Source organism: Anomaloglossus baeobatrachus, chromosome 4 (assembly GCF_048569485.1).
Source record: "Anomaloglossus baeobatrachus isolate aAnoBae1 chromosome 4, aAnoBae1.hap1, whole genome shotgun sequence".
Lineage (NCBI taxonomy): Eukaryota > Metazoa > Chordata > Amphibia > Anura > Aromobatidae > Anomaloglossus > Anomaloglossus baeobatrachus.
In genome coordinates this window covers 161,631,239-161,649,743 of record NC_134356.1, presented here as the reverse complement: position 1 = coordinate 161,649,743, position 18,505 = coordinate 161,631,239, and the positions used below count along the sequence as shown (strand labels likewise).

The 18,505-nt window shown below is 44.6% G+C and overlaps 1 protein-coding gene across 2 annotated transcripts in view; it reads left to right on the top strand.

Annotated features, from left to right (window-relative positions):
• Window positions 1-17,795, top strand: part of LOC142303305 (RUN and FYVE domain-containing protein 1-like) — a 341,419-nt gene extending 323,624 nt beyond the window's left edge. For both annotated transcript variants that reach the window (XM_075344572.1, XM_075344571.1), the window contains one exon: window positions 17,313-17,795. In XM_075344572.1, the coding sequence (XP_075200687.1) occupies window positions 17,313-17,456 (144 nt within the window). In that variant the 3' untranslated portion in view covers window positions 17,457-17,795. The remainder of the gene's footprint in view (window positions 1-17,312) is intronic.
• Window positions 17,796-18,505: the final 710 nt, after the last annotated feature.

Below are 18,505 nucleotides of genomic sequence, written 5' to 3'. Positions count from 1 at the left end.
GGGGATGCTGCACTGTGGAGAGCTTTGTGGGTGAGAAAAAGCAGCTTGGATCCTGTGATATATGGGCAGCCAGTGCAATGACTGGCACAGAGGAGAGGCATCCGAGTGGCGGTTAGCCAGATAGGTGACCCTGGCTGCTGCATTAAGGATGGACTGTAAAGGAGAAAGTCTAGATAGGGGGAGACCAATTAATAGAGAATTACAGTAGTCAAGGCGAGAGTGGATCAGGGCCACAGTGAGGGTTTTTGTCGTTTCCATTGTGAGAAAGGGGCAGATTCTAGAGATGTTCTTGAGGTGCAAGTGGCCGGAGTGGGCAAGAGATTGTATGTGGGAGGTGAAGGAGAGATCAGTGTCAAGTATAACACCCAGACAGCGGGCTTGCTGCATAGGACTTATCGTTGTGCCACACACAGAGAGGGAGATGTCAGGTTTAGGAAGATTGGAAGATGGAGGTAAAAGAAGTTCCGTTTTGGAAAGGTTAAGTTTCAGATAGAGAGCAGACATGACATTGCAAACTGTAGTCAGGCAGTCACTGGTGTTCTGTAGTACAGCGGGGGTGAGCTCAGGGGATGAGGTGTATAGCTGTGTGTCATCAGCATAAAGATGGTACTGAAAGCCAAATCTGCTGATGGTCATTCCAATTGGGGCAGTGTAGAGGGAGAAAAGAAGAGGGCCAAGGACTGATCCTTAAGGGACCCCAACAGTGAGAGGAATAGGAGAAGATGTAGAGCCAGCAAATGATACACTGAATGAGCGTCCAGAGAGATAGGAAGAGAACCAGGAAAGAACAGTGTCCTTTAGGCCGATAGAATGGAGCATAGAGAGGAGGAGATGTGGTCAACAGTGTCAAAGGCGGCAGAAAGGTCAAGAAGAATAAACAGAGAGTGGTCACCGTTACGTTTTGCTGTCAATAGGTCATTGGTCACTTTACACTCAACAGAAACTGCCCTTGTCAAAGGGCGGAAGCCAGACTGTAAAGGATCTAGAAGAGAGTGAGTGGAGAGGTAGCGGGTGAGACGAGAGTAGACCAGGCGCTCCAAGAGTTTAGAGATGAAGGGGAGATTGGAGACTGGTCTGTAGTTGCTTGTGCAGGACGGTTTAAGAGAAGGTTTTTTTAATAATGGAGTAATGATAGAGTGTTTGAGGGAGCAGGGGAAGATACCAGAAGAGAGAGAGAGATTGAAGATTTTAGTTAGGTGAGTAGTGACAACCGGAGAGAGGGACTGGAGAAGGTGTGAGGGAAAGGGATCAGTAGGGCAAGTGGTAGGACGAGAAGAGAGGAGCCTGGAGACTTCCTCCTCTGTGACTGGGTCAAATGTGGAAAGTGAGCTGGATGGGATATGGGGAGGGATGGGATTCACAAAGCTTGGTGGCTGGGAGCTGATCTCTCGGCGGATGTTTTCTATTTTTTCTGTGAAATACGAGGCCAGGTCATCAGCATGAAGGTCTGTGATAGCCTTACATACAGTACAGACCAAAATTTTGGACACACCTCATTCAAAGAGTTTTCTTTATTTTCATGACTCTGAAAATTGTAGATTCACATTGAAGGCATCAAAACTATGAATTAACACATGTGGAATGATATACTTAACAAAAAAGTGTGAAACAACTGAAAATATGTCTTAGGCCGCTTTCACACTTGCGTTGTGCGGCATCCATCACAATGCATTGTGTGATGGATGCCTTGCAAATAGTGTGATAAAGGCAACAGATTCCTGTGAAATAACGCGTTGCGTTAAGTTTTCTAGCCACGAGAGAGACCCCCATCATCACTGCACACGCAGGCACTACCACACTCATCATCACACCCTGGCACTACCGCCCACATCATCACCGCACACATCCCGGCACTACCGCACTCATAATCACCGCACACACGCAGGCACTACCGCCCCCATCATCACCGCACACACGCAGGCAATACCGCCCCCATGACCACCACACACACCCCGGCACTACTGCACCCATCATCATCATCGCACACACCCCGGCACTACTGCACCCATCATCATCATCGCACACACCCCGGCACTACTGCACCCATCATCATCGCACACACCCCGGCACTACTGCACCCATCATCATCACATACATCCCGGCACTACCGCACCCATCATCATCACACACATCCCGGCACTACCGCACCCATCATCATCACCACACACACATCCCGGCACTACCGCACCCATCATCATCACCACACACACATCCCGGCACTACCGCACCCATCATCATCACCACACACACATCCCGGCACTACTGCACCCATCATCACCACACACACCCCGGCACTACTGCACCCATCACCGCGCACACCCCGGCACTACTGCACTCATCATCACCACACACACCCCGGCACTACTGCACTCATCATCACCACACACACCCCGGCACTACTACACTCATCATCACCGCACACACACAGGCACTACCGCACCAATCATCACCATACACACCCCAGCACTACTGCACCCATCATCAGCGGCTGTGACTGGTTGCAGTGAGACAGCGGCCACTCAGCGTGCGGGCGTGTCTGACTGCAACCAATCGTAGGCGGCGGGGGAAGCAGTGAATACGAGATTGAATAATGAGCGGCCGGCATTTTCAAAAGCAGGAGAATCCACCAGAAGAGTGTGACAGCCGTGCAGCGCCGCGCCGGTGATCGGTGAGCATGAGAGGGGGTAGAGAGACTAGGAGTGATTTTAAACGATTTACATCGTTTTGCTGGACATGCTGAGCATGCGCAGTAGAACGTGATGGAATCAGTCAGCGGATTCCGCCGCTTAGTGCATTTCGGCGGAATCCGCCCCCATAGTCTATGATTAGACACCTTGGCGGATTCTAACGACCCAAAAAACGCTACATGTAGCGCTCTCTCCACCTGACGCAGCGTCAAAATAACAACTCACCGTCATCCAGCAGATGCAACACAGACACTTGCGTTACGGTGCATCGTCAATACAAGTCTATGGAGAATAGCGCAGTGCGTTAACAGACTGCGCTATTCTCCATAACGGCGGATTGCGCTGAACGCAAGTGTGAAAGCACCCTTATATTCTAGGTTCTTCAAAGTAGCCACCTTTTGCTTTGATTACTGCTTTGCACACTCTTGGCATTCTCTTAATGAGCTTCAAGAGGTAGTCACTGGAAATTGTTTTCACTTCACAGGTGTGCCCTATCAGGTTTAATAAGTGTGATTTCTTGCCTTATAAATGGGGTTGGGACCATCAGTGTTGTGCAGAAGTCTGGTGGATACACAGCTGATAGTCCTACTGAATAGACGGTTAGCTGCTTTTTCCTTGCATTAATACCAATTCTAAGTAAAGAAAAATGAGTGGCCATCATTACTTTAAGAAATGAAGTTCAGTCAGTCCGAAATATTGGTAAAACTTTGAAAGTGTCCCCAAATGCAGTGCCAAAAACCATCAAATGCTACAAAGAAACTGGCTCACATGAGGAACGCCCCAGGAAAGGAAGACCAAGAGTCACCTCTGCTGCGGAGGATAAGTTTATCTGAGTCATCAGCTTCAGAAATCGCAGGTTAACAGCAGCTCAGATTAGAGACCAGGTCAATGCCACACAGAGTTCTAGCAGCAGACACATCTCTAGAACAACTATTAAGAGGAGACTTTGTGCAGCAGGCCTTGATGGTAAAATAGCTGCTAGGAAACCACTGCTAAGGACAGGTAACAAGCAGAAGAGACTTGTTTGGGCTAAAGAACACAAGGAATGGACATTAGACAAGTGGAAATCTGTGCTTTGGTCTGATGAGTCCAAATTTGAGATCTTTGGATCCAACCACAGTGTCTTTGTGCAACGCAGAAAAGGTGAACGGATGGACTCTACATGCCTTGTTCCCAGCGTGAAGCATGGAGAAGGTGTGATGCTGTTGGGGTGCATTGCTGGTGACACTGTTTGGGATTTATGCAAAATTGAAGGAATACTGAACCAGCATGGCTACCACAGCATCTTGCAGCGGCATGCTATTCCATCCGGTTTGCGTTTAGTTGGACCATCATTTATTTTTCAACAAGACAATGACCCCAAACACACCTCCAGGCTGTGTAAGAGCTATTTGACGAAGCAGGAGAGTGATGGGGTGCTACGGCAGATGACCTGGCTTCCACAGTCACCAGACCTGAACCCAATCGAGATGGTTTGGAGTGAACTGGACCGCAGAGTGAAGGCAAAAGGGCCAACAAGTGCTAAGCATCTCTGGGAACTCCTTCAAGACTGTTAGAAGACCATTTCCGGTGACTACCTCTTGAAGCTCATTAAGAGAATGCCAAGAGTGTACAAAGCAGTAATCAAAGCAAAAGGTGGCTACTTTGAAGAACCTAGAATATAAGACATAGTTTCAGTAGTTTCACACTTTTTTGTTAATTATTTCATTCTACATGTGTTAATTCATAGTTTTGATGTCTTAAATGTGAATCTACAATTTTCAGAGTCCTGAAAATAAAGAAAACTGAGTGAGGTGTGTCCAAACTTTTGGTCTGTACTGTATATCCCCAAAAGCAAAGATAAACAGGACCGTTTACACCATAAGAGAGGAAATTGCCGAAATGTTCTCTACTTTCTATTCAGATCTACAATTTAAAAACAGATCAAATTAACTCAGAAGAAAAACTAGCTCAGATGAAAAAATATTTAAAAACAGTAAATCTCCCTTAACGATACTCAAAAACAATTCCTAGACAGTCCAATAATATGAGAAGAAATAGAGACTGCCGTTAAATCGACTTCTGGGGGGAAAAGCCCAGGTCCCGACCGATATTCTATTGAATATTATAAAACCTTTAGGGAAGAACTAACCCCTTACTTAAAAAAACATTTCAACTCCATAAGTACACCAAACCCCTTCAATAAGGAAGCTCTATCAGCCCATATCACTTTTATCCATAAAGAAGGAAAATACCCAACTATTTGCGATAGCTACAGACCTATCTCGTTAATATACAATATTAAACTATATGCCAAGATCCTAGCTGAGAGAATTCAACATATGCTACCAAATCTCGATCAGTTGGGCTTCATAAGAGGGAAACTAAATAAACAGTCATAACAACTCTAACTATTATACATCATTCAAAACAAAATAATAATCAAACTGTGAGCCTCATAACAGATGCTGAGAATGCTTTCAATCGTATTGAGTGGTCTTTTCTGTAACAAACTCTGTTGAAATTTGTCTTCCCTGCTCTCTTTATTGGAAAAATCCTAGCTTTATGTATGAATCCCACAGCTAAATTTAAAATCAACAACAAACTATCATCTAGCTTTAAATTAAAAAAATGGAACAAGACAACGCTGTCGTCTCTCACCCCTTCTAATTATAATAGAATGGAAACCTTCCTACAAAGGATAAGACAAAACCTTGACATTATAGGTCTTAAGGTCCAGTCACACTAAGCAACTTACCAGCGATCCCAACAACGATAGGGATCGCTGGTAAGTTGCTAGGAGGTTGCTGGTGAGCTGTCACACTGCGACGCTCCAGCGATCCCACCAGCAACCTGACCTGGCAGGGATCGCTGGAGCGTGGCTACACGAGTTGCTGGTGAGCTCACCAGCAACCAGTGACCAGCCCCCAGTCTCCTAGTTACAGCACACATCAGGTTAATTAACCCGATGTGTGCTGCAGCTAAATGTGCACAGAGCAGGGAGCAGCGCACACTGCTTAGTGCTGGCTCCTTGCTCTCCTAGTTACAGCACACATCGGGTTAATTACCTGATGTGTGCTGCAGCTACATGTGGACAGAGCAGGAGCCGGCACTGACAGTGAGAGTGGAGGAGGCTGGTATCAAAGGTAAATATCGGGTAACCAAGGACAGGGCTTCTTGGTTACCCGATGTTTACATTGGTTACCAGCCTCAGCAGAAGCTGGCTCCCTGCTCACTGCACATTAGTTGTTGCTGTCTCGCTGTCACACACAGCGATCTGTGCTTCACAGCAGGACAGCAACAACTAAAAAATGGCCCAGGACATTCAGCAACAACCAACGACCTCACAGCAGGGGCCAGGTTGTTGCTGGATGTCACACACAGCAACATCGCTAGCAACGTCACAAAAGTTGTTCGTTACCAGCGATGTTGCTAGCGATGTTGCTTAGTGTGACGGGGCCTTTAGTTGTTGACAAACAGAACATGAAATTGCTGCTTTCGCTGATGATGTACTCTTTTACCTCACAGATCCATATCGATCAATTACATTACTCAAAGAAATTCTCTTATTCAGTCCATTATCAAACTTTAAAACAAAACACTAGCGCTCACGGAAAAAGATGAAAGGGGACTGTATCAACTCTAAAACAAATGAGGTTTATTGAGAAGATAGCTAGTCTCACAATTTTGAAAGCTGCAAGCAGTGGACAGTAGAGATGAGCGAACCGGTTGCGGTTCGGCTCGAGGTCGGTTCGCCGAACGGGGGTCCCGTTCGAGTTCGGTTCGACGAACCGAACTAGAACCAATAGGCTATAATGGGAGGCAATCACAAACACATAAAAATGCATTATAAATGTACACAAACAGTTAATAAACATTGCCATAACACTTACCGGTCCTCGCAATCCCTCCTGCACTCTGTCTCCTGCCGCTATTCCATCCGATGATCGCTGAATCCTCCCGGTGACGGCACTGCCAGCAGAGATGCAGGACCTATCGTGACGTCAAAATAGCCATGTGACCAGTCACGTGGCTATTATCTCATTGGCTACAGACTGGTCACATGACTATGACGCGTCATGTAGGACCTGCGAGTGCATCTCTCCGGTACACGGTGCACATATGTGTATCGCCGTGTACCGGCGACATGCTCTAGCACACGGTCGACTCCCCGTTCCGTTAGGGACCGGCTGACACAGCCGGTCATTAACGGAGATCACTGTTGCCATAGCAACGCAGTTAGCGGTGACGTCACCGCTAACCGCGGCTCCGAGAGCACCGTTGCTATGGTAACGCGTCTGTCAGCGTTACCGCTGACAGCCAGCACTGATCACTCACGGAGTGAAGGCTGCACGCTGCTTCCCGATTGTAGTGAGGATTGTAATGAGGATGAGGTTCCCCAGCCCCAAGTGATGAGCTGGTGAACCGCATTCTCACTACTACTACACTAGAAAGAAAGAAGACAGAAGAGCAGGATCGTGGAGGGCTGACAGGGGGTAATAAAGATGGAGTCTCTAATGTGTCTGTGTATTTATTTCTATTAAAGTATTTTTTTCTCTGTGTGGTGTTTTTTTTTTAACCCTTTATTGGAGATTCTTAATGGCCGGGTCAAACGTGCCTGACATTAAGAATCTCTGGCTTAATACTGGCTAGTAAAACAAAGCCAGTATTAACTCATGATTACCCAACAAGCCACCCGGCTCCAGGGCTGTTGGAAGAGTTGGATACAGCGCCAGATGATGGCGCTTCTATGAGAGCGCCATTTTCTGGGACGGCTGCGGACTGAAACCCGCAGCAGAGGCGCCCAGAAACCTCGGGCTAACCTGTGCTGCGGATTCCAATCCCCAGCTGCCTAGTTGTACCCGGCTGGACACAAAAATGGGGCGAAGCCCACGTCATTTGTTTTTTAATTATTTCATGAAATAAGTGAAATAATTAAAAAAAACGGGCTTCCCTATATTTTTGGTTCCCAGCCGGGTACAAATAGGCAACTGGGGGTTGGAGGCAGCCCGTGGCTGCCTGCTGTACCTGGCTAGCATACAAAAATATGGCGAAGCCCACGTCATTTTTTTGGTGGGCAAAAAAATTCTGCATACAGTCCTGAATGGAGTATGCTGAGCCTTGTAGTTCTGCAGCTGCTGTCTGCTCTTCTCCATACAGACAGACAGCAGCTGCAGAACTACAAGGCTCAGCATACTCCATCCAGGACTGTATGCAGAAGTTTTTTGCCCCCTGAAAAAATTATGTGGGCTTCGCCATATTTTTGTATGCTAGCCAGGTACAGCAGGCAGGTACGGCTGCCCCCAACCCCCAGTTGCCTATTTGTACCCGGCTGGGAACCAAAAATAAAGGGAAGCCCTTTTTTTATTATTTCATGAATTTCATGAAATAATTAGAAAACAAATGACGTAGGCTTCGCCCCATTTTTGTGTCCAGCCAGGTACAACTAGGCAGCTGGGGATTGCAATCCGCAGCACAGGTTGGCCTGAGCTTTCTGGGCCCCACTGCTGCGAATTGCAGTCTGCAGCCGCCTCAGAAAATGGCATTTTCATAGAAGCGCCATCTTCTGGCGCTGTATCCAACTCTTCCAGCACCTGCCTGCTATACCTGGCTAGCATACAAAAATATGGCGAAGCTCACGTCCTTTTTTTGTAGTTTTTTGGCAAAAAAATTAAAAAATGCTTCCCTGGATTTTCCATTGCCAGTGAAGGTAACACCAAGCAGTGGGGGTTAGCAGCCAGTAGCTGCTTGGATTACCCTTAGCTAGCAATACAAAAAATGCAGCGGGAGCCCATATATATTTTTTTTAATTATTTATTTAAATAACTAAAAATAAAATGGGCTTCCCTGTATTTTGATTGCTGGACATCACAGTGCTGTAAAAATAAATCTTTAAAAAAATGACGTAGCGCTCCGCGGTATTTTTGATTCTCAGCGCAGATCTACCTGATCTATCTATTACAATAAATAACATCACGCTCTCCCCAGCATCCAAAGTTCGGTGCCTCGGAGTGACCTTTGACTCTGCCTTGTCCTTCATACCACACATTCAATCCCTCACCACCTCCTGTCGTCTTCAACTCAAAAATATTTCCAGAATCCGTCCCTTCATCAATTCTCAATCCACAAAAATGCTAGTGCATGCTCTCATAATCTCCCGCCTCGACTACTGCAACATCCTCCTATGTGGTCTCCCTGCTAACACGCTCGCCCCTCTCCAGTCCATCCTTAATGCTGCTGCCCGACTGATCCACCTCTCGCCTCACTACCACCCCGCTTCTCCTCTCTGCATGTCCCTTCACTGGCTCCCAATCTTCCATCGTATCCAATTCAAACTACTAATACTGACTTACAAAGCCATCCACAAATTGTCTCCTCCATATATCTCTGAACTAATCTCTCGCTACACTCCAAAACGTAATCTCCGGTCCTCCCAAGATCTCCTTCTATCCTCCTCTCTCATTCGCTCCTCATGCAACCGTCTCCAAGACTTCTCCCGAACATCCCCAGTCTTCTGGAACTCACTGCCTCAACACGTCAGATTATCTACTACACTTGCAAACTTCAAACGGAACCTAAAGACTCATCTGTTCAGAAATGCCTATAACCTTGAATGACCTCACTGCCCCACCACCGTGCGGAGCTGCCGCCCCACCACCGTGCGGAGCTGCCTCCCCACCACCGTGCGGAGCTGCCGCCCCACCACCGTGCGGAGCTGCCGCCCCACCACCGTGCGGAGCTGCCGCCCCACCTACACCCCACCTACTGTCTCCTCCCCATAATCCTATAGAATGTAAGCCCGCAAGGGCAGGGCCCTCTTCCCTCTGTACTAGTCTGTCTACTGTAACTTGTACATGTATTTTGTATGTAACCCCCTTCTCATGTACAGCACCATGGAATCAATGGTGCTCTATAAATAAATAATAATAATAATAATAATAATAATAAAGCAGACAGCTATGGGTTGCCACCCCCATCTGCCTGCCGTTACCTTGGTTGGCAATCAAAATACAGGGAAGCCCATTAATTTTTTCTATTTAAAAAATAGTTAAAAAAAAAAATGACGTTGGGTCCCCCCATTTTTGATAGCCAGCTAGGGTAAAGCAGACGGCTGTAGCCTGAAAACCACAGCTGGCAGCTTTACCGTGGTTGATGATCCAATGTGGAGGTCCCCTCAGGCTCTTTTTTATAATTATTTTATAAATATTAATAATTACACAATAAAAGTAGGGTCCCCCCCAAATTGGATCACCAGCCAAGGTAAAGCGGACAGCTGTGGTCTGGTATTCTCAGGGTGGGAAGGTCCATAGTTATTGGGCCTTCACAGCCTAACAATAGCAGGCCGCAGGCACCCCAGACGTGGCGCATCCACTAGATGCGCCAATCCTGGCGCCTCACCCCAGCTCATCCCGTGCCCTGGTGCAGTGGCAAACGGGGTAATAAATCGGGTTGATACTAGCTGTAAAGTAACCTGAGATCAAGCCCAGCAGTTTGTGATGTCATGGCGTCTATTAGATACCCAACATCATAAACTGTCAGTACTAACAAAAAAAAAAAAATCGACAAAAGAAATTTATTTGAAAAAACAGTCCCCAAAACATTTCCTCTTTCACCAATTTATTGTAAGAAAAAAAATAAAGGGGTCCCACGACGACTCTGGACCGTCTAGAATATGGGGGGGAGACACTCAGGGAACGTATCCCCCATTTTCTAGGAGTGCGGACCCTTCATGTGAGGAGTGTGGGTGCAATGAATCTGCACTCACTCTTCTCGGGTCCACAGCAGCAGAGTCCATGTCGTAATGGCTGCTACCAAAGCTGCAATGCCCTGCTCATGAGGTAAGGGCATGCCTAATCAGGAGAACTACTGTAGAGGAAGCTCTGCTCACTGGTATATAGGTGCTCAGAGGTAATAATAGATAAAATTAGTGAGTAACCTCGGCACTCTAAATCTCCCAGACTAAGTCAGTAAGTCACAACGGATAGTAATGCAAAATCACTCTTTATTGGTCCGTATTAAGAAAAAAAATTTTTCATAAGCATATATGTTTTTGTCCAAAACAAGTTACAAATGACGTTTCGGCCAGAGCCTTCGTCAGATTGGACTTATCTGCATGTAATCATGAAAAATGACAATAATCAGTATCACATAAGAGTGAGAGAACAATAACATAAACTCGAACAATGTAGAGGTACAATTGGGATGCAGCAAAAAAATTGCAACACGGCAAGAAATGAAACACATGATACAAATGTCATAATACAGTACAAGGACAATATAGTAATGACAAATATGGGGTCAGAGTAGGCTTAGACAGCTCTGGTACGAAAGAGATGTCAATCATAAAGTAACATGTGCAGTAGGTGTAGAGCTACAGTATGCATGGCAGAGCTAATGGGTAGACCAACCATAGAAAATGAACGGAGAAAAAAGTGGAGAAAAAGTGGAGCACCCTTTGGTGCCTTTCATGTGGCACTAAGGGGTGCTTAGCTTTGTATTTAGCCAAAAAAATGGAAAAAAAAATGACGTAGGGTTCCCCCTAGTTTTGTAGCTAGCTAGAGTAAAGCAGACGGCTGCAGCCTGCAGACCACAGCTGGCAACCTCACCTTGGCTGGTAATCCAAAACTGAGGGCACCCCACGCTGTTATTTTAAATTAAATAAATAATTTTAAAAAAAACAACACGTAGGGGTCCCCCAAAATTAGATCACCAGCCAAGGCAAAGCAGACAGCCGGGGCCTGATATTCTCAGACTAGGGAGGTCCATGGTTATTGGACTCTCCCCAGCCTAAAAATAGCAGGCCGCAGCCGCCCCAGAAGTGGCGCATCCATTAGATGCGCCAATCCTGGTGCTTCGCCCCAGCTCATCCCGCGCCCTGGTGCGGTGGCAAACGGGGTAATATATGGGGTTAATACCAGATGTGTAATGTCACCTGGCATCAAGCCCTGGGGTTGGTGAGGTCAGGCGTCTATCAGATACCCGACATCACCAACCCAGTCAGTAATAAAAAAAAAATAGACGACAAACACATTTTTATTTGAAAAAACACTCCCCAAAACATTCCCTCTTTAACCAGTTTATTAGAATGAAAAACAAATCCAGGTCTGGTGTAATCCAAGGGGTTGCCATGACGATCCACACTGTCCCAGTCAATGAAGAGCAGGATGTTCCCCATTGGCTGGGAGAGCAGTGCAGTGACCTGAGCTAACATCAATGGGTCAGCCCAGGTCACTGCAGGGGGATGACAAGTGCTGCTGTCAGCGAGGTACATTACCTGCGCTGATCTCCTGCACTGCTGACAGCCCCTGTCACTGAGTTCAATGACCGGCGCCTTCACACCAAGTATCGCGAGAGGCCCGTGACGTCACCGCTAGTCAGTCTCGGGTCAGAAGCAAGAGGTGATGTGACAAGCGGCGGCCATGGAGGACAGTGACAGCGCTGAGGTCGGGACTTCATCACCGCAGGTAAGCCGAGCGGGACCGTGTGTGTGTGTGTGTGTGTGTGTATGTGTACATGCCGCGGGCAGGAGGGGGCGGAGCGAGCTGAGCGGGGAAGTGTGGGCTTCCTGCACGTAACTAGGATAAACATCGGGTTACTAACCAAAGCGCTTTGCTTGGATACCCGATGTTTATCTTGGTTACCAGCTTCTGGCAGGCTGCCAGCGATGGCTCCTGCACACTGTAGCTGTAAAAAGCCCTGCTTTTTGCTGCTAGAACCGTTCTCGAACGTATCTAGAACTCTCGAGCTTTTGCAAAAAGCTCGAGTTCTAGTTCGATCTCGAACAGCCCCCAAAATCACTCGAGCCTAGAACTGGAGAACCTCGAACCTAGAACCGTGCTCAACTCTAGTCGACAGGGTCCGCGTGAACCTGTCAGGGTAAAAAAACAAAACTGAATTATGTATATGACTGCTGCGTTAATAAAGGAAACAGTGAGAAGATAATTGGATAAAATATGTATGAATATATAAAAAAAATATTTTGGATTCCTGTAGTATTGAAGGTTGAGCGATCTTTAACCCCTTCAGCCCCAAGCCTATTTTGACCCTAAAGACCAGGCCATTTTTTGCAATTTTGACCAGTGTCACTTTATGAGGTTATAACTCTGGAACGCTTCAACGGATCCCGGTGATTCTGAGATTGTTTTCTCGTGACATATTGGGCTTCATGTTAGTGGTAAAGTTAGGCCGATATTTTTTGCGTTTCTTTGTGAAAAAAACGGAAATTTCGCGAAAATTTTGAAAATGTAATTTTCAAACTTTTGATTTTTATGCTCTAAAACCAACGAGACATGACACAAAATAATAAATAACATTTCCCACATGTCTACTTTACATCAGAACAATTTGGGGGAAAAAAAAAAAATTTAAGGAAGTTATAGGGGTTCAAAGTTTCTGAGCAATTTCTCATTTTTACAACAAAATTTACAAAGCCACATTTTTTAGGGACCACATCACATTTGAAGTGATTTTGAGAGGTCTACATAACACAGAACACCCAAAAGTGACACCATTCCAAAAACGGCACCCCTCAGGCTACTCAAAACCACATTCAAGAAGGTTATTAACCCTTCAGGTGCTTCACAGTAACTAAAGCAATGTGGAAGGAAAAAATGAACATTTTACTTTTTGCAACAAAAATGTTAATTTAGCCTCTAATATTGCATATTCACAAGGGTAGTGTTAGAGAAGCCATTTTGTATCTTTTTGGTATAGATCGAAGTTCAGTATAGAGTTCATTATAACATATGAAGTTCATTATATTCTCCCACATATGGGTATTTGATTAGTTATCCGGTGCCGCGATTCCGCCATGACGGAAAGATCCGTCCTTGGTCGTTAAGGCCCAGGGCACAAGGACGGATCTTTCAGTCCATGGTCGCGAAGGGGTTATGGAGGTAATGTTAATCCAAAATAGTATGGAGAGTTTCACTAGTATGGCAAAAACAAAAAGGTTTAAAATGAGAACGAAACAAAAAGTGGGGGGGAGGGGGTAATGGATTACAGTGGGGTCATAGATATAAACTTGCCTTTTTGGGTTCCCGGATGGAGATAGGGTTTGTAGTTCCCTAGATAGTGGATTCTGAAAGGGCAACAAGGGTGTATGGGTGACTGAATGTTGTCTAAGGGAATAAAATAAGTGAATGGGGGAGGTTAAGATTAGGTAATACTGTTACAAGATAGGATAGTACAGTGATGCTAATACCTGGCATATGGGGGTTGTCTGATAGGGGTGTCCAAATATGTAATGCCCAGATTGGATTAGATGTGGTGTCGAAAGGAGGATTAACAGGCTATAAATATACAAATATACAAAGATAGTCTGACTAGTTCCAGACTTAACAAAATGACTAAAGATCTGCCTGGTACAGAAGAAGCAGGTATGGTGCACTTGCCTTGCAGTGGTGGTCAGCTGTGTAAGCTCTGGATACACAAGAACCGTTTTTTCTTAGAGGTGTGCTTAGAGACACCGTGGATCTGAGTGGGCGCTCTAATGTGAGCATTGAAACGCGGTACACGTGGAGCAAAGTTTCGGCCGGAAAACTACTTCCTCCAGTGACCGCGTACAAGGAAGAGCTGGGTGACGTCACTCACTGAGGGCTACGGAAGCCACTAAGGGGCAAAACAGGAGCACGATCCAATGCGTTTCAAAGGCATTCAGGCCTTCATTATCAAACTTCAAAATAAATTCTAAATCAGACCTTCTAAACCTAAATATTGACCTCAAAAATTGGAGTCACATCAGACAAATCTCTCCCTTCAAAAAAAAACTGCTCTCATATAACCTATTTAGAGACTAAACTCAGCAACTCCCTTTCATCCGTATATGACATGAACTATACACAGCTGCTTCACAAATCAGAACACAACATTTCATCATGACAAACAGCCCCATATCATGGTTTGGTAGAATTTACCTCTTAAAAATGATGATTTTGTCTAAGGTTCTTTACCTTTTTCAAGCTCTACCAATCGAAATTCCACAACCGTATTTTCAAAGACTCAAAATATCTTGTAGGTTTGTATGGTTAAATAAGAACCATAGAATAAAACACTCAACATTAGCTAAATCCAAAAACAAGGGAGGACTAAGTCTACTAGACTTTGAAAAATACTAGCTCTCTACACACCTAGCTAGGATTCTGGAACTCTGAATGTCCCCATTTAGGAAACTTTGGGTGTAGTTGGAATCCATTCATCTCAAAGACTGTGTTTAATAATTTTTTGTGGTTAACCCCATACCACAGATTCAAATAACCAATCCTCTTACAAAATTATCATTAAGAATATAGCATAAAACCAACTAAAAAAAACATAATCTAATCCCATATACATGTAATTTTACTCCATTAATATATCTGATTTCCAATAAATATAAGCAAAATTTAAATCACTGGGAAGCACATTCAACATAACAGTTGGACACCGAATACATAACAATGCTGTTGATAAGATAAAACTACTCTAATACAAATTTAAAATATCTTGTCCACTGAATAATTAAAGAAACATTCTCCTTCTATATGCCAGATGTTTCAAACTCATTAATAGACAACTCTCCTGAGATTTACTCACAAACCAAAAAGAAAATCTGAAAACAATTTCAAAATGATATAGAATTCTATGCAATATGATAGACACGGCATGTATTAAAAAATGGAGAAACTGAATTTAACCTTCAATCAAGAACAAAAGAAAACCATCCTAAATAACACATTTTCTATATTTACATCAACTTGATTCCAAGAACTTTAATTACAAGATCATATCAAGATGGTCGAAAACTCCTGATATCCTACTTAACTTCAACAAATCTCTTACTCCGAATTGCTGGAGATGCAATCAGGACTGAGACTCCCTTTCCCACATATACTTCTTTTACCTTAAGATTATACCTTTTTGGGACTAAAGGCCCCGTCACACTAAGCAACATCGCTAGCAACATCGCTGCTAAGGAACAACTTTTGTGACGTAGCAGCGATGTTGCTAGTGATGTCGCTGTGTGTGACATCCAGCAACAACCTGGCCCCTGCTGTGAGGTCGTTGGTTGTTGCTGAATGTCCTGGGCCATTTTTTAGTTGTTGCTGTCCCGCTGTGAAGCACAGATCGCTGTGTGTGACAGCGAGACAGCAACAACTAAATGTGCAGGCAGCAGGAGCCGGCTTCTGCGGACACTGGTAACCACAGTAAACATCGGGTAACCAAGAAGCCCTTACCTTGGTTACCCGATATTTACCTTTGTTACCAGCCTCCGCCGCTCTCACTGTCAGTGCCGGCTCCTGCTCTGTGCACATGTAGCTGCAGGACACATCGTGTTAATTAACCCGATGTGTGCTGTAGCTAGGAGAGCAGGGAGCCAGCGCTAAGCATTGTGCGCTGCTCCCTGCTCTGTGCACATTTAGCTGCAGCACACATCGGGTAATTAACCCCATGTGTACTGTAACTAGGAGAGCAAGGAGCCAGCGCTAAGCGGTTTGCGCTGCTAACTGCAGCTGCACCCTGTACTCTATACCCTATATATGTACCCTGTGCAGCTGCACTCGGTGTGCGCTGCTCCCTGCTCTGTGCACATTTAGCTGCTTTACACATCGGGTAATTAACCCGATGTGTGCTGTAACTAGGAGAGCAGGGAGCCAGCGCTCAGTGTGCGCTGCTCCCTGCTCTCTGCACGTGTAGCTGCGTGCGCTGGTAACCAAGGTAAATATCGGGTTGGTTACCCGATATTTACCTTGGTTACCAAGCGCAGCATCTTCCACGCGGCTCTGGGGGCTGGTTGCTGGTGAGCTCACCAGCAACTCGTGTAGCGACGCTCCAGCGATCCCTGCCAGGTCAGGTTGCTGGTGGGATCGCTGGAGCGTCGCAGTGTGACATCTCACCAGCAACCTCCTAGCAACTTACCAGCGATCCCTATCGTTGTTGGGATCGCTGGTAAGTTGTTTAGTGTGACTGGACCTTAAGTGAAAGCACATCTTGTAAAGGTACTCAATACATATCTCATTTAACTAATACCTTAATATTACTCAATTTAGACACCCACCACCAAAATCTAAATAAATACTCCATAATCCCCCATCTTCTAAATGCCGCCAAAAGTATTCTTGGTAGACACTGGAGTTGATTAATGAATCAAACATACATACAATGGAAAAGATTACGTTTTTTCCCCACTCTAAAAATCCTAAATCTCTTGGATCTTGGAACAAGTGGCATATGTACCAGAACTCAATAATACTTGATTAACCCATCACATTCCCCTTTAGATATGGTTTCTGGTATGTATAAAGTTATATTGCATATTTATATCATATGTTCATTTTTATTTATTTCATAAAATGCACATTTTCTTGTCAGGACTGTTATCCCTTCCCTCCGTTCCTATACCTTCTCTACCTCACCTCAAACTCCTTCCACTCCCCTATTACTCCCCTGTTAATGCTCCCTTTTTATCCCCTTTTTCTTTTCCCTTACTTTTTCTGCTATTTTTATAAAACAAATGTTGACATAAATGATGTTTATTATATGTGTTATTTGTCGACCATTCTAAAAAAAAAATAAAGAATTTACAAAAATGAAATGTTCTTGAGGAAAAATAAGTGGCATTGGTATTTTATGATACCTATTTACATTTTTATCTTGATACTTTTTTAGCATCATTGTCGAAACTGTGGAGATATATTTTGCAACACCTGCTCAAGTAATGAACTTTCTTTGCCATCGTATCCTAAGCCTGTCCGTGTATGTGACCCATGCCACAACCTACTGCTGCAGAGATGTTCCTCTAACTGCTCTTGAGGTCTCATTCTTTAAGTGTCAGTGCAAAATCTTACTAAACCTTTTTCCCTGTTACATATGTATGATCATTCTTATTATGTTCACTAAACTAATCACCAAGATACATTTATAACAAAAGAAACATTTAGCAATTGTATAATAATGTATCCGATTTTGTGGAAATCTGTACTAAAATGAATAAACTGTACTATTTTTGTGACTTTTCTGGAATCTCTATGAAACATACAAAGGAATGTGCCTTGTTTTTACAGTGCTACACTTTTATTAAAACATGCAGCTCATGTTTGCTACAAATCATGATTTGATACCACAGAGTATAAATAAACATACATTTGATTATTACCCAATGTTTGTTCGATTTTACTTTTCACCTATGTGATCAATTTTCTCTTTACTCTGTCAAAATGTCCAACGTTTAATAATCTATAATCTACAATCCTGTACTTCTGGACAAAGGTGAAATAATATTTCACAGTATGTTACCCACATTGAAATTTCCTTCCTATAAGGCTGGGGCCATACGGGGACTAATGTGATCCTCGCATGACACTCGGCTCACGCTGGCAGCACAGCAGGAGCCAAGTGTCATGCAAGTGTCACTGCGATTGAGGTCCAATCATGCAACTGAGGAGGGGCAGGCCATTGCTGAGAAGGGGCGGGCCGGCACGGAGGAGAGGGAGGGATTTATCTCCCTCTCTAGTCCATAGCCAGCTATTGCCATTCTCGCCCTGCACTTGCAGTACACTGGTGTATTGCGAATGCAGTGTGATCTTTCTCTCGCCCCTAGACTTGAATGGGTGCAAGAGAGAGAATCTCGCATTACAAGCATGCTGCGATTGTTTTCTCGGTCCGATTGGGGCTGATAAAATAATCGCTCATGGGTGCTGACACACAGGCTAATTTTGGTCCAAGTGGAATTCAATGTTTTATCGCATTACACTGGGTCCGATTTTCATGCCGTGTGTCTTAGGCCTTACTCTGTAATAAAACATAACAAATATACACAGGAAAAGTAGGTTTGATATATACTGTGTAAAATAAATCCCACA